Source organism: Diadema antillarum, unplaced genomic scaffold, assembly GCF_040938485.1.
Source record: "Diadema antillarum isolate AM-2024a unplaced genomic scaffold, OU_Dant_1.0 scf00000008, whole genome shotgun sequence".
NCBI classification, from domain to species: Eukaryota; Metazoa; Echinodermata; class Echinoidea; order Diadematoida; family Diadematidae; genus Diadema; species Diadema antillarum.
Window position 1 is genome coordinate 4,563,752 of NW_027270897.1, and position 15,774 is coordinate 4,579,525.

Here is a 15,774-nt window from a genome sequence, read left to right on the forward strand (position 1 = left end):
GTTTCGTACGTTGACGCTATATAACTGCATGCATGTCGATATGTACTGTGTGGCATAGCGCTTTCGATCCAAACGCAATGGGCATTGTACGGAACTACCGTGCCGTACGGTTGTAGTTTGTAGCTGTGTTTGCTGCCCCCAACGTTGATATCCGTACATTATTGGCATCCACGTTTGATAGAGAGCCAAATAGCACGGAACAAAACAAGGGCCGCAAGCCGCGGAACCGGGGAGGGTTTTTTGGCATGGAAAAACAGAAAAGAAAAACATTTTGACAAAATTCCAACCCTACCCTATGGCCACTCAGCTCACACATCTTATGCGGCCAGTGGAAAACATAGGAAGCCTGCCGGTACTCAATAACGTGGATCACGCACGATCCTGCTTTATTGTGAAAAGTCCCTTGTCTGTCAACACTCATCTTCATATCACCAATGCGAGAGGGGAAAAATGCTTAAAGTCAATGAGCAGATGCTTTTTCTTCAATTGTTTTTGTTTTTGTTGTTGTTGTTGTTTTTTTGTTTTTTGGGGGGGTCATTTTTTTTTTGCCAGTATACATTGTACGTGTATTTCTAACTGTTAAATTAATATAATTGAGATACCACCTCCCTGATGCTACTCATCTAACGCACAATCTTTGAATATAACATCCTCCAATCAACACAATAATATTCTAAATCAGTGGAATACAATGCAGATGTCATTCTACCAAAAGATCAGCCTTACTGGGAGAGTTCTTTTATATACTGTATATAGACCTTAGTTTGGTCAATTTTGCGTACGATCTTTGTTCTTGCTGTTGTTGTTCTGGTGGTGGTTTTTAATCTTAATTATACTGTTGCATAAATACATAGGGGATATACGTTAACTTTGTCTGGTTAATGTGCCCTTATTATGGATCTACATGATATCAGCATCTCCGTAACATTTCTGTAACACAGAAAAGCCAGATTAATTTTTTGTTTAAGTTCTTTTCTTTTTTTGTGTCGAGTCTGTTCCTCAAGGTGGCAACTTTAAAGGACAAGTTCACCTTCATAAACATAAGGATTGAGAAAATGCAACAATATTAGTAAAACACATCAGTGAAATTTTGAGGAAAATTGGACAATCGATGCAAAAGTTATGAATTTTTTAAATTTTTGTGTTGGAACCGCTGGATGAGGAGACTACTACAGCTTGTGAGTCATATGCGTACAACAGTATAAAGAAATTGACTTGCCTCTTTCTAAAGGCAGGGATAATATTACCCATAACATTTATCGGTAACGAGTCAGGGGAATGTGTACTTTTTTCAAAAGATGGAATTTTGTGAAATTCTCTTTATATTTTCCTTATATTGTTGTACGCATGTGACATCTAAGTTATTCATACACTGCAGTAGTCTTCTCATCCAGCGGGTACTGCACAAAAACTTCAAAAATTCATAACTTTTGAACGGATTGTCTGATTTTCCTAAAACTTTCAATGATGTGTTCTACTAATATTGCTACATTCTCTCAATCCTTATGTTTATGAAGGTGAACTTGTCCTTTAAGTTCTTTCTATCTGTTGTTCGTAATTTTGTATGCACTATACGTTTCAAGAGGGCTGAAAAGTGGAAATAACTTTGAATCTTTGTTTGGTCAAAATAACTCTTTTTCGTCACGTCCACGGTGACATATTTTTCCTCATTGTTATGAATTGTAGATATATTTTGATATCAAGTCAAGCATAAGTTTTTTCGTCTTTCAAGCCCAGGAAAAAGGAAAAGCTGCAATTGTGAGCTACGGTTTTTAGGGACTTTCTTATATAGGCCTTACTATACTTTGGTCCATTGTGCCAGTTATTGGTTATGTTCGTTATTCCGAATGTTCGTTCGTCCGAAAATGAAATCAGGTTCGTTATTCCAAAACACATACAGTGTAAATTCCCTAATTCGTTAATCCGAAAATGAAAACGGGATAGTTTATCCGAATTTTTGTGGCGTTACACCTTATATCTTATTTTCGGAATGACGAACCTTCGGAACGACGAACTGTACCCGTGGTTATAGATGCCACGTTGATTCGCTTGTATACCTACCATATAGGCAGTTAACATCAATCTAAATTCTAAAATAGATAATCATCTAAGGTGAAGAATTAGCAAATTTACTTACAGAGATTGCCATTTTGTGCAACTATTACATTAATGAAATTCTATGGTCTTTTATGGTCCTTTCTTTAACATTTGAAAAAAAAAACATCATGTTGTTTAGTGGACTCACTTTGAATAAAAAATATTATTACATGAGTTGTAAGTTATCTTCCAGGAACATTCGTCAGCGAAGTTCAGCTTTCATGGATCTCCATTCAACTAACAAGCTTGAAGCTGTCCTTGTTATAGATATCGCGGGGGGGGGGGGGGGGGGGGGGGAGTCTCCATCCGCTATAGCAGAGGTGCCTAATGTGAGGTGAATAATGACTACAAATTTTCTTGATGTACTGTTAAATTTAGTGATGAAATTAACAGATTCTTATTCTTAAGAGAAAATTGAATATTAAGATAATGAATTGCCGCATTATTTAAAATCTTCACCAGTATAGCTGGGAAATTATTCTTTACATGGTCACCGCGCTGTTGCCTTGTTGTTGCCAACCGTCTCGTTGCCTACGGGTGGTTTTGTGGAAAGCATTGATTATACTTCAGTGAACTACGCCCTCATGAAAGCATTCAACACTTCGTGTCAGGTCGGCGGGGCTGGTCCCTTTGTTGAATTTATTATACCATTGTCTACTTATATTTCCGCCATTCCTATCAGTTTTTTTTTTCTTCTTTTCTCCTTAAATAAAATAGTGGAATATATATATATATATATATATATATATATATATATATATATATATATATATATATGTATATGTATAAATAGTGAGAACTTTGAGCAAAGAAAATGGGTTTTCTTTGCTCAAAGTTCTCACTATTTATTTATTTATTTCTGGTCAGTTTTCCCTTTCTTGTTTCAAAATATATGTATATATATATATAAATGTTACTTTTCGAACGAAAAACTATAGTTTCAGTTAGAAATAGCTCAAAAATACCAAGATGATATTAGTATACGATATATATCATCACCACTGTGTCCCCATGAGTGCTGTTTGAAGCATTTCGTTTGCAAACCCCTAATAGTAATATGCAGACGTTTGAATGACACTCACTAACACATCACTTGCGAAATACTCTTCCGTCTCCCTGAGCTATCACATACTTCCTTCACTCAAAAACGAGGGGACCACCAGTCAATACTTACTGGTTTATATCAAAACTGAAGATTTTTGCCACCCACTGACTCGAAACAAGAACTGGTCTGTTTGTGTGAAACTGATGGTGAAAAGCCTCTTGTACTGAAAACTCTTTATATCCATATAGTGCTTTCATTGCCTCCAGATAGGAAATGAAAAAAATGAACTCAGTCAGATTTACACTAAACATTAAAGACAAACCTTTTAATATCACTTGCTTTATTGTTATCCTTCAAAGCATGCCTAGGTGTTCCAGTTATGTTACTTATCTTAATATAATTTATACTATGCGATTCACTTTCGTTTTCTATTTCTTTTTTCCTTGATTGAAATTAGTCAAACCATGTGATTGTTTTAAGCACGGTTTATGCTATGTTATTGCACTTTGTTTCACCTTTTGCTTGATGGACAAAAAAAAATAGACTGAACTGAACTGAAAAATAGAAAACAATGCACACATTCACAAACACGCACACACATACCAGCATTCACATAATGTATGTATTGAATTTCATAGACGAAACACACAAACAAAGCCATTTCCAATTGTTTACAGAAATAGTTATTAAAATTCACAGTTACTATTAATATTATTACAATCTTAATTGACTCTTCCGTCACCAGTACGGTATAATGGTGAAATAACCGAAGGGTTTGATTTATTAGATTTTAATGATTTTCAAAATACTCATTAAAGTCAATGTGAGACTTATAAAGCGATTGAATTATCACCCCTTTTGACTTCTAGTAAAATAATACATGCGTGATTGTGATCTTATTACTGTTCTGTGAAAGCATAGGCCTAATTATTAAGTATGCAGTTCCTTAACTTTCTTGGTCTGTTTCCGACGGCAATGGAACTTTTCGCCGATCTGTGCTGTTTAATTTTACTTGATGTATTACAGTCATCTTGTATATTGTTGAACGACGAATTTCCTTTCTAATATTTCAAGCAAACATCACTGTTCTATAAACATCAGTTGCTTTTTTAAAATTATTTTAGACTAAAATGATTCCAACAAAGTAACAGTGCACCATTTATCCGTTTCAGCCGCTGGCTTTCCTCCCTCATAGCTATATGATTCTTTGCAGCTTTTAGTAGTGTATGTATTATGTGTGTGTGTGTGGGGGGGGGGGGGGGCGTGTGTGTGTGTGTACACACAGAGACGTATCACGAAGTAAGGATGCCGACCACTGCATGAGTACATTATAGAAGAATTTATAATTTATTGAATGCAAAGTCACCACGAAAAAAAAAATCGAAAACAAACCCAAAGAACAATGAATCTAATTAACGTCCCTTGAGTCAGTGACACACAATGACAAAATATAAATAGGTAGTTATTCTGGATAACTGTCACTATGAAATACACTCTCATCGATTATGTTCAGAGATAAGTTCACCCAGTCTCGTTAGCGCAAAAAACTGACTTGCTGGTTATTAATTCTTCAACATATTATGCAATTTCCCCTCTTGTTTCGAAAGACAAAAAAGACCATAAACATCATGATTTTGGGTGAGAAGAGTCACTGTGAAAAAAAAAATGTTTCTACTTTATGTTTCCCCCTTCTTTATTCATCTCTTCATTTTTTATTATTCTGTTTGTACATGGTGCAAGTACATGATTGTCAATACGAATTGCTATCTTCAGTGGAGGTTTCTATAGTTCAAAGATAAGAACTGTGTACCCAAACAATAAGAAACACAATGTAGTCGTGTAAGTCTTCACAAAACCTGATACATAACAAGTCACACATGCAGGGAAACTGAAATACATGTCTTAGGAAATGATACGATCCATTGCGGCAGTTCATGCTATGTACTATCATTGTGTTTGCAAAGAATATTGTCACACATTATGCACTCTTGAGACGAATGAATGAATGAATGAATGAATGAACGAATGAATGAATGAACAGGCAAGATAGACAGCTAGATGGACAGACAGAAAAGCTAGCTAGCTAGCTGACTAATTGACGTTTGTGTGAATGTTATATAGATAGATAGCTACATAGATAAGTGAATACACGCAATCAGTGACGTGCGATGAGACTTACAAAGAAATATATGTAAAGTTGTATGTTGTGAGAACACTCTACTGAAAACTGTCTCCAACAGCATGTTTAGCAGTCTACACACATTGCAAGTAGCGAGTAGTAATAAAAGCGCTATAAAGACATTACAATTGGAGTAATACCTTCAGTTTCATTTCGAAATGTGCTCAATATTTTCATGCTCGTGCGTTCATGTCACGTCAACTTTAAGAATAAATGACTGAAGAGATCAGGTTACGAACTGAGCGGTTGGGAGATGAAAAATCATGTGATAACTTTGCAACATTTTTATTTGTAATTCCATCTTATAATTTACAAAAGTATACATACTATTTACACATTTCTTGTGTAGAATAAATACACATAAATAAACAAAAAACACGTTAAAACACAGAGGAATTCATGTCAAATCAATCTACTGTGCGGAATATTTACCTTTCGATTCTGAAATCAAATGCTATGAATGAGTATGAACAAATAATAGTATTAAGGGTGTATAAGTCCAAGCCGTTGAGCGGAACGATTCCCCTCATTGCGGGCGGGTAAATAACCGAAAAACAAAATATAAACGAAGTAAGGGAGAAGTGAGCTTTACCTTTGGTTAGATGCACAACATCAGCTGCCAATAAAGGTCTTAGCTTGTTCAATTCAGTTGGTAATATATGCATTAATCTATATGTAGAGCTCTATACACAATGTTTACCGTGCATTCATTGTCTATTCTCAACAAAATCATTGCTTGGTGGGTTACTACATGAATATCCTTTCTGCAAAGAAAAGCATTGATGGAAGACTAATGATGCTTTGTTGAATACTTCGAACTATGTTCACCGATATCAAAGCGATATCAGTCTGATCATGAGCAGTCTTAATACACAGAGAGAAATATCTCAGGAGCCAATCAATGCTGTTAATCAAGCAGCACTGCCTCGGGCATTGTTCTCTATAGATCATGTCACAACTCTTCGAGCGCAATAGGACGTTTCCATGACAGCCATCACGAAGACCTGAGACCGGTCATCTCGAGACTGACGTCCCAGAGGCGGCGGGCCAGCTCATCGCTCCGAGCCGTTCGATTCAGCTTCTGTACCTGGCAACCCTTGAAGAAGGAGCCGGAGAGCGGGATGATGTCGTCCGACACGGAGCAGTGGATTGACGTCTGCGCGCCAGACCTGGCTGACTTCAAGAAGAAGAAGGAGATGATTGGCGAAAGTGCGCGCAACCATCCGGCCCAGTTCCGTTTGATCTCGGTGTTGATGGAGCCTGTATAGGGTTTGAAGTATTCATGGAAAAAAAAGATAGAATTCTTGTTATAAATGACATTAATTTGGGTTTTTTTCTTGTTTTGTATTATTTTTTCTCTTCTGTATTAAGTCTTCATGTAATGCTGATGAGTTATAAAGGGTAGAATAAACAATTTTCACAGACGCATAAATTTAGTAGTATAGAAACTGATCAGAAGTCCTTTCGACATTACTTTGAGTGGCAATAAAGAAAAGCAAAAGCCACTAGAGAGAGTACTCACCAGGATGGAGGCTGAAAGCCGTCACTCCAGTCCCTTCGAGGTTGAGGGCTAGTTGCCGTGTGAAGAGCACGTTGGCCAATTTGCTCCTGGCGTAGGACTTCACCCGACCCTCGTTCACGTCGAGCTTCTCGAAGTCGAGCGCCCCCAACATGTAGGCCGAGGAGGCAACGTTGACCACCCTCGATGGTGCGCTCTTTTTGAGTTTCTCCAGGAGTAAGCTGGTGAGGAGGAAGTGACCGAGGTGATTGACACCAAAGACGAGCTCGTGACCATCTTCAGTTCGCAGAGATCCATCATTAATGACACCTATTGAAAAAGGAAAGGAAAAACGAGTTGTGAAATATTAAGGAACACACGGCATTTTATACACACTCAAACGCCCACAAAGCAAACTTTGTATAAACAATAAAGCAACGAATCGTTCCTTTTCAGAACAAAACACTGAAAATGTAAATGTGATATATGTATCAAATTATGTTGAAGAAAATAAATGAAACAAACAAACAAACAAATGTACGGTTATCTCTATGTAACATTCACATTGTGAATGATTTTGGCAAGAAAAGAAAGGAACGAATAGATTTGACATTCAGTAGGAGAAATAGAATGATCACGCCTATACCTTGCAAGACATGAACTACAACATCGCTTCCAGCACCCACAGAGGGTCCCTACACACTTGGTGTAAAATCTTACGGTACGTTGGTGTAAAATCATGAATATTCGCACAGATTTAGTTGGAACAAGCTAGGATTTAAGAATATGACTTGCCAATCAATACTTTATTGTATTTCTTCAACATAGATCTTGTGGTATGGTGCGCAACTTATCATCAATAATGTCTATTTGGGTATTTTTTTTTTGGGGGGGGGATTTTCAAACCACTTTTTTTTTTAATTGCTTTGGTGTCAATTTTCTTAAGGACGAAGACATAAATTTTTGCGTCTTCTCCTTTTTTTATATTAAATGGTTTAATTTGATCAACTTCCCTGCGACACCTCATCATTCCGGCTTATATAAAATAGCACCCTCTGATAAAGAGGAAATAAGACTATAATCTCTACAGGTTGCAAATTTATGGAAACTGACCATATATTTTGACATCTTTTTATTCCTACTTCATACATTGACAGGGAAACGTCCGCTCCTTTACCGTTTACTTGAAAAAGAAGAGAGGGGCTATGGGGGCCGTTACGAAGCGAACTTGATAAGAAAAAAAAAGAAGGAAAGTGAATAAAAGAAATAAGAAGGAAAGTAAATAGAGGAGAGAAGAATACGGAGAGGAATGATGGGAGAGAAAAAGACGAACAGAAGAGGGGATTATTTAACTCATCGCCATATCTGGATGGCGAGTAGAGATCAAGATCGGAGGATACGGTTTGTGGCACCCCTTGGACTGTTTGGACTCTGGACCAGTGCTTCCTGAATTTGTCACTTGACCTTAGACGGCACTATACTGTTTCTCTTCCTATCTCATTGTTCTTACACTATAAAGTGTTCGTGTTGCAGAGAAAGAATTAAGTGGCTTGGCTTCGTTGTGGATAGAGCGTTCCTTCTCCTGACTCCTTCGGGATACTGTAAGAGCACAGTGAAACTACGAGCTGATATTATCACAGGGTTGATGGAAACGGTGATTCATATCGAAAGTCTGTTTCTCGTTGCCCTTCTAATTCATGCTATCTGGAACATGATTGGTCCTGAAACCTTCAAAGTTACGTCCTGTGACATTGAGATGCTAAGAGATAAAAAGAAAGAGGAATTTATGTCCTTTTCTCTTGTCTTCTTCAATAAATGTTTCATGACGTTTTCCGCTAAATGAGATTTCCCGCTGTGATTGCTAATATGGACTTGTTGGTGTATTTGGACGGATATCTTTTGGTCTAAATTTCTATCCTGCGGATTCACCCAATAATCTATGATGCAAAGCAGACTATTGGCAGTCTTCATTGCTATGACTTCATCAATTCTAAGGCTTCAAAATTTCATCCAGACGAGCAGAACATTTTGGTTACAGAGTAAAACAATCAAGCGAGTGTCGCGGTCCATTTACCGCTACGTATATATAGGTCTACCAAGAGGTTTCATAAATTGGAACAGAAGGGACTGGTGCCTTAGATGAAAATGGTAATGACAGTAGATAATGTCAATTTAAATGAAAGTTGCTTTGATCGTGTCAAGGCACTGGCGAATGATGTCTTCGGTCAGTTTTAATGTGAGCGACAGTGCTCTCGGTGACTAGTACAAATTGCCACATGACTGTAATCTTTAACATAGAACCTGGTACAATGCATTCGATTTACATTGTAATGGAAAACAAACTATTAAATCAAATTCCGTATTAAGCCTTGTGTACTAGTACACCTTTATACTTCAAAGCTTAAATGTTAGAGTATCTGAGTGTCACTCACAACTATGTTCATCAGCTCTTTGCAAGACGGAAAGATATTACCGCGAAATTTCTTTATAAAATTCTTTAATTCTCCATATCAACCCATGACGCCACACATGAACAATTTTTTTTAAAGTAAATCAATCATTACACCGTCAACCTATTAAAAAAACAAACAGTAAATGGACTCGAAATAGAAGCAGAACTGACAGCATCACAAGTCCAAAATCTGTAATTATGTCGAAGTACCGGTAAAGGTCTCAGATATGAAAATAATAATGTAGGGGTATTCACTTCGCTGCAGCTCGTTCATTTTAAAGTGAAACTGTATTATATATACTCTCTGCTCGAGTTGACTGTAATGCACAGAAATAATATAATAGAGTTGTAGAAGTTTGATTCAAACTGGACTTGAATTCAAAGTGAAGATGATGGAATTTTAACGTTGCACAAAGAAACTTTCAATTGAAAGAGTTCGTTTAATTGGGTAGCTTGTATTTGTTCGCATATAGTGAAAGTTATATTGTCCGCAATGGCTGAGATCACTGGCGAAAGACCAACTATACCATTACTGCACAGGTTCGACGACAGACGATGCTGTAAAACGATTACTGCATCACCGATTGCCAGCAGGCTGTGATGTACACAGCAGAGAAGATTGAATGTTATATGGATAAATGTAATACCACCCCTGTTACACAGCTTACCCGCGTTATTGACGAGAATATCCAGTCGTTCCTCTCTGCTGCTGAATTCTTTGGTGAAGTGACGGATGGACTGGAAACTGGCGAGATTTAATTTCATGAACACGACGTTGTCACTGCCTGTGGTCAGCCGAATATCTGTCTCTGCCTCGCGGCCTCGCAGCTCATCACGGCACGCAAGGATCACCCGAGCTCCGCGACAGGCCAGGTCCCGGGCGGTCTCCTTCCCTATACCGGTATTAGCCCCTGCAAGATAACCCAACATAATTCCAAAGACTTGTAACTTTCAACTCGATTAAAGCAATGATGGCAATGGATAACAATCAACTTTACGACATTCCTCAAAATAGCACGTACACTTAAATTCCGTATTATACTGGTGATTGCTATGACATTCTTTATCATAATAATCGTGAAAAAGTGATATCATCTTATATCATTCCGTGTAATGATAAGTATAACAACATGCATGCTCAAAAGCTCCACAAGTACACCAGTTAATTGTTTTCTCACAACATTTACAAGGCGTACAGTGATGTATCCGGATTTAAGATAAACAGACACAAAGGATGAAAGCAAATCAAAAACAAGGAGAGAACTGTCATATGTCATCACTTTTTTTAATCCGTTCACCTGTATGACGTCTGTGTTGTGTCTGAACAGTATTACTGTGGATTTCGTACAAGGTGTTAATTGTTCTGTGGTCAAAAACCGAAATATTACGGTCACATTTGCTGTGACGGCACAGACGATCAACAAGATAGCAGGAAACTGTGCCAAGCTAGAGTTGTCAGGAGTAGCGAGATTGTGGATGGCAATCAGTCGATGCCCTTCCGATTTCATGCGATTGCAACGGTGTGCGATGACGAGGATGGCAAACCACGCCAAGCTATCGCCCCTATCTTCGACGTGTGATGGAGACGTGACGAGCCTGTTCGCCTCAATCTCCCCGGGCCAAGTGGAGCTGACACACGTTATTACCCACAAGACGGAACTAGTTAACACCTCTCTGCTACCCCTTATCACCCCAAATTACGCCCAAACAAGCACCTGTTCAAGTAATCCAAAAATGCCTCCCTCTTTTTCAGCTTTTCTAAAAACTCTCTTTGAGTGGGTCTTTGAGGAGCAACACCCCGTAACATTCACTTTTCTCCTTGGCACCAGCAAAATTGTCGAAGCATACTTCGCACATAAAAAAGACGAGAAAAACCGGTCTCATGCATAATACCTCTAACCCCTGTATTAGCAAAGGGATATAGAAGAGAAACAAGGTCTGATATTGTTTGTTATTTCAAAGGAATGTGACGCTTTTTTTGGTCTAAATCTCGTAAGAATCCTTCTAGCCCTTATAACGCCTGTCTTTTCTTCGTCCATACAGCTGCCACAGTACAGACAGATGACGCAGCCCGTGCGCTACGTCGAGCGTCCAGGTTGGTCATACCCGTGGGGCCGATATTCCACCTCAAAGTACAGATGCACTGGAAGCATTTCAAAGTCCTCAAAAACACTGTCCTCTTCCCTGCCCACATAGAAGTCGTAAAGAATCTGGTCCTACGGTTGAGTGAAGCCGAAGAAAATGTAATTTTCGTGTAGTTGAAAGTACTCTGCAGCGGACGCATACCGGATCGGGAGGAATTTGTGAAGTAATTTTTCCCTCGGGGCCGACCGGGCCAACAAAATAGAAATATTCAATAACTAACTTTCCAAGGCTAATAGAGCAGAGCCTCGTTCAAGCTTCTCAGTGTTTCTCCCCACCCTCCATATTCTATTTTAGTTTATTGTTTGTTTGTTGTCGTTGGGTGCTTTTTTTTGGGGGGGGGGGGGCACAGTCCCGGCAGTCAGGTTCAAGAACACGTTGTGAGGATTGCTTGTTTAGGTTCATTGTATTTTCTATTGTTAATGAAAATCAGGTTTCGCAGTATTTCGACAATTCCTGTGAATAGTATGACACTTGAACATGAAAGACTAGAATATAACAAATATCAAAGAATAAAAAGGGTTTTGAAACATTTTCTGATATTTGTATTGCTGAAAGATAAGGCAGCAACATACATGAATCAAGGAGTCCACTGTTATAAATGGCTCTCATACTTTTCATAACAAGGAAGCTACACACGAAAATCGATCATCACGCTCTGAGTAGCAAAAGGGTATTTGACAAGAGAATATAACTCTCACGTCTGCTGTTGTGGGCATTACTTAGTTTCATCAGCACATCTGCGCGGAAATGAACATTCCGACTGAAGATACAACACTAGAAATCCTCAAGTTTATTCAGTCGTGGAGGTCGATAATCACAGGAAATTATCGGTCTTTGGTTTTTCATTGTTATGATGGCTGTTGTGTGAGCGTGGGATGAGTCAACAAAACTGGCCAATTCAGAGCGAACTCCCGCGACTAATAGGTGAAGTGAAGTACCCTCGTGTATTTTGCTGGCTATATGGATAAGCATGGAGTGTTTCGTTGCTCCGCATCACAGAAACAGCCGACATCTGGGAAGAACAGTCAATATTGGAAAAAAAATAACAATAATTCAGCGATATCGTTCCATCTCTCCTCATGAAAATATACCGCTGCTGAAATGATGGCATTTGCGTCGAATGATGATAGTATCCTATCTCAAGAGGAGCACGCAAACATTTTTGGCTTCCCAGAGAGCGGCTTTGACTTTTTTTTAAATGAAATCGTGTAAAACAGTTTACGCACATTATAAAAATTGTTCCTAAAAACAATTTTTTTCAAATTGTCATTTTAATTATCGCTTACACATGCTTAATCATTACAGATGTCATTGCGTATTGTCATGATTGTTATGTCATATGATGATAATGCAACTCACAACGATTTTCTGAAACCATATAGCACTTGAACTTGACATTACATTCTAACGCTTCAATTTAAGTTGAAAGTGCCTTATAAAATATCATACTCATGATACTTACAAAAGAAGTGAGTAGATGATTCACAGTGATCTGCATATACACAGTTTCTAAAGTATGCACGATGTATTCATGACTGTCCAGGAGTAATGACCGAGACAAGAGGGAAGAGGGTGCCCCGAAACCCTTGCTAAAATCTAACTTCTATAATATGACTGATATACATCCAGAAACGAATGTGATTGACAGTGGACCCATTCATTCACGATTGTGAAAGGAATACTTCTGTTAAATATAACTAAGATCATAAGAAAAACAAATGTGTGGCACACAGACTCCTCCGCCTCTCTTGGTACTGTGGAAGTCAAACCTCAACGGACGGTCCGGAATTGTTGTATTATTTATTTTCGACACAAACCCCAACTCGGCTTCCGTCGATGTGTTATGGAATGCGAAAATAGCTGCAAGGAATGGCAGGCGGTTCCTAGTCCTGAATGTTATCAAATTCGCGGCAAGTCTTTATTTCTCTCTTCAAATTCCTTCTGATCACGTTCTACTTTCTCCTGAGAGTCCCTTTCATTTTGCAACTATGGAAAAAAATATTTCCATCAATTCACCTCAGAAAGGCTGCAGTTTGGGAAAGGTTAATTGCCGATGGAGAACAGGGAGTTTTGATTCCAAAGTTAAAGTATTTACATGTAAGTTTATATCACGTTTTACATTCCTTCTGATCCCCAAACGTAAACTTGTCCAAAATTTAGAGGGGCAAGCGTGTATTGGATGAATGAAAATGGTATAAGTGAAAGCAACATTGTTTCACATGAATGCATCGTCTAGAGTTCTTACTCATGTTTCTAAAGGGAAAATTCAATCTGTGAAATCTGAAGCATAAGAATAAATAAGATATTTAACGCGCATTTTGGACAAGAAATTATTAATAAAAATGATTCGGCTAAACGGAATCTACCAGTCGATGATATACGGACCTTCACATAACGATAACAGTTTTAATGATTACAGCTGTATATCATCACGCTGAATTATTGACTCGGCTGTGGCTCTGTATGGGTCTGTGGTCGCTATACACAGGTTAAAATCTTCCCCGATACAAAATTGCTGGCCGTTGGCCGAGTTAGACAGGTGGCCGCAATACGCAGGGTCTTCAATATGGCCTTTTTTTTTGGGGGGGGGGGGGCCGCACACAGCATGTGGCGGCTAATGTATGTTTAACTGATACTTTTACTTCCTGTAACACAAATATCTAGTAGTATAATCCCAGGTATCAATTCACAAAGTGATTGAATTCGTGTTAAATAGAAATGACTCAACCATTATTTTGTGATCCTATACACACATTGATACAAAATATGTTCAATCTTGTCACTTTGCATAAGCATGGAAATGGAATAACGAAATCCTTGGTTTTTTGACACTATATGGTATGGTTATTATTGTATGTACACTATGGCCCTTTCTCATCAATTAGTTCACATTGTCAAATTTCTTCTAGAGTCATTTAAAGGTATGACTATCCATCCCCCCCCCTCCACCACACCATGACATACAACCAAGAAAAAGATTTGAGATGGATCTAAAATGATCAGACGCCTTAAGACTCAAAGGGAAACGTCTCCAAGCTCGAGACGAAAAATTCAATCGTCCAGACGCCTGAGAATGTAGCCCCATCATAGCAAGCATCTCATTAACACATAAACGTCAACCACAAACGAACAGAGTCCTACAGGATCCTAACAAACAGACATTTTCCAAACTAGACTGGACACACCCTTTTCTTCTTTATCTGTTACATTATTTTTTTTTCCAAATTACTTTTGACGCGCCTAGTTTACAGCTAGTCCGATGATGCTCCCTGCACGTTTTGGGCGCACAACGTGAATTACTCATAATTGGAACCACACAACTTCCTCCTCCCAAGATTCCTTCACTCTTAGCTCATCGAATGTGATAAATTCAGGGAGAATTCATGTTATTTTTACTCGAAACTCCAAACGCGTTTTGTTTGTTTCGTTTTACCCCCTTCATCTCAAGTGGCGTCGTTGGCACTACGCGGTGTCCGTGCCCTCAGCGTCTCGCACTTTCTCTCGAGTTTAGAGAGTAAACAGCTCACCAGAAGTAATCACGATATTTGAACCCATAGCCTTGAGGAGGACTCGTCCACCTACAACAGAGTGGCCCTGCTAAGTAAGCGGTCCACACCCTGTTTCCAGCTAGATAAATATGTTGACTTTCGAATAGAAGAGCTTTACGCTTTGAAGATTATATACTCATTCCTATTTCAAGTCACAATCAATGCACACTCAAGATCATTCGCAAGATTCAGCTATCATGTTTTTTATTGATTGATATTATATATATTATAAGACTTATTTATTTGTAAAGTAAATATTTTGTGTAAGTTACGTATAATTATTAATGCGTCCAGCTTATGTTGTGTGTTGTATGTTTAACATGTTATTTTCATTGTTATATTGAATGTAATTTGCAAATATGCTTTTGTGATATAAATGTGTTTGTAAAACGGATAACAATAACTAAAGCGCACAGGGAACATTTATTTTGGTTTACGCTATAGAAGCTCAGTCATCATCATTATTAATCATCATTATCAGACCGGATGTTAATGGTAGACTTAAAACAGATAACGTATTCTATTAAAGAAATAACAAAAAAAAAATCCCTGTCTGCGACTGAATTGAGAACCCGATAAAAACAGTTCCGAAACCCAAATCGCTATACAGACAATGCTTATTGCTCCAAAGATATCCAGACTAGAACAATATTATTGCTGAAGAAAATATTATAAAACTATTTAAAATGGCCCAAACTCTTGATCGAATAAAACGATTTGAAGCATCATGAAACATCAAACCATTTCATTTGAAAATCAATCCTGAATCATGGGGAAAATAAATACATTGCGATTTTCGCATCCTATCGT

General features: G+C 38.1%; 1 protein-coding gene across 1 annotated transcript in view; it reads right to left on the reverse strand.

The window, feature by feature from the left end:
- Window positions 1-6,315: 6,315 nt before the first annotated feature.
- Window positions 6,316-15,774, reverse strand: part of LOC139718189 (retinol dehydrogenase 12-like) — a 36,915-nt gene continuing 27,456 nt past the window's right edge. Inside the window, exons 2-4 of the mRNA XM_071629672.1 lie at window positions 9,940-10,182; window positions 6,844-7,149; window positions 6,316-6,581 (exon numbers count right to left, since the gene is read on the reverse strand). Of these exons, the coding sequence (XP_071485773.1) occupies window positions 6,316-6,581; window positions 6,844-7,149; window positions 9,940-10,182 (815 nt within the window). The remainder of the gene's footprint in view (window positions 6,582-6,843; window positions 7,150-9,939; window positions 10,183-15,774) is intronic.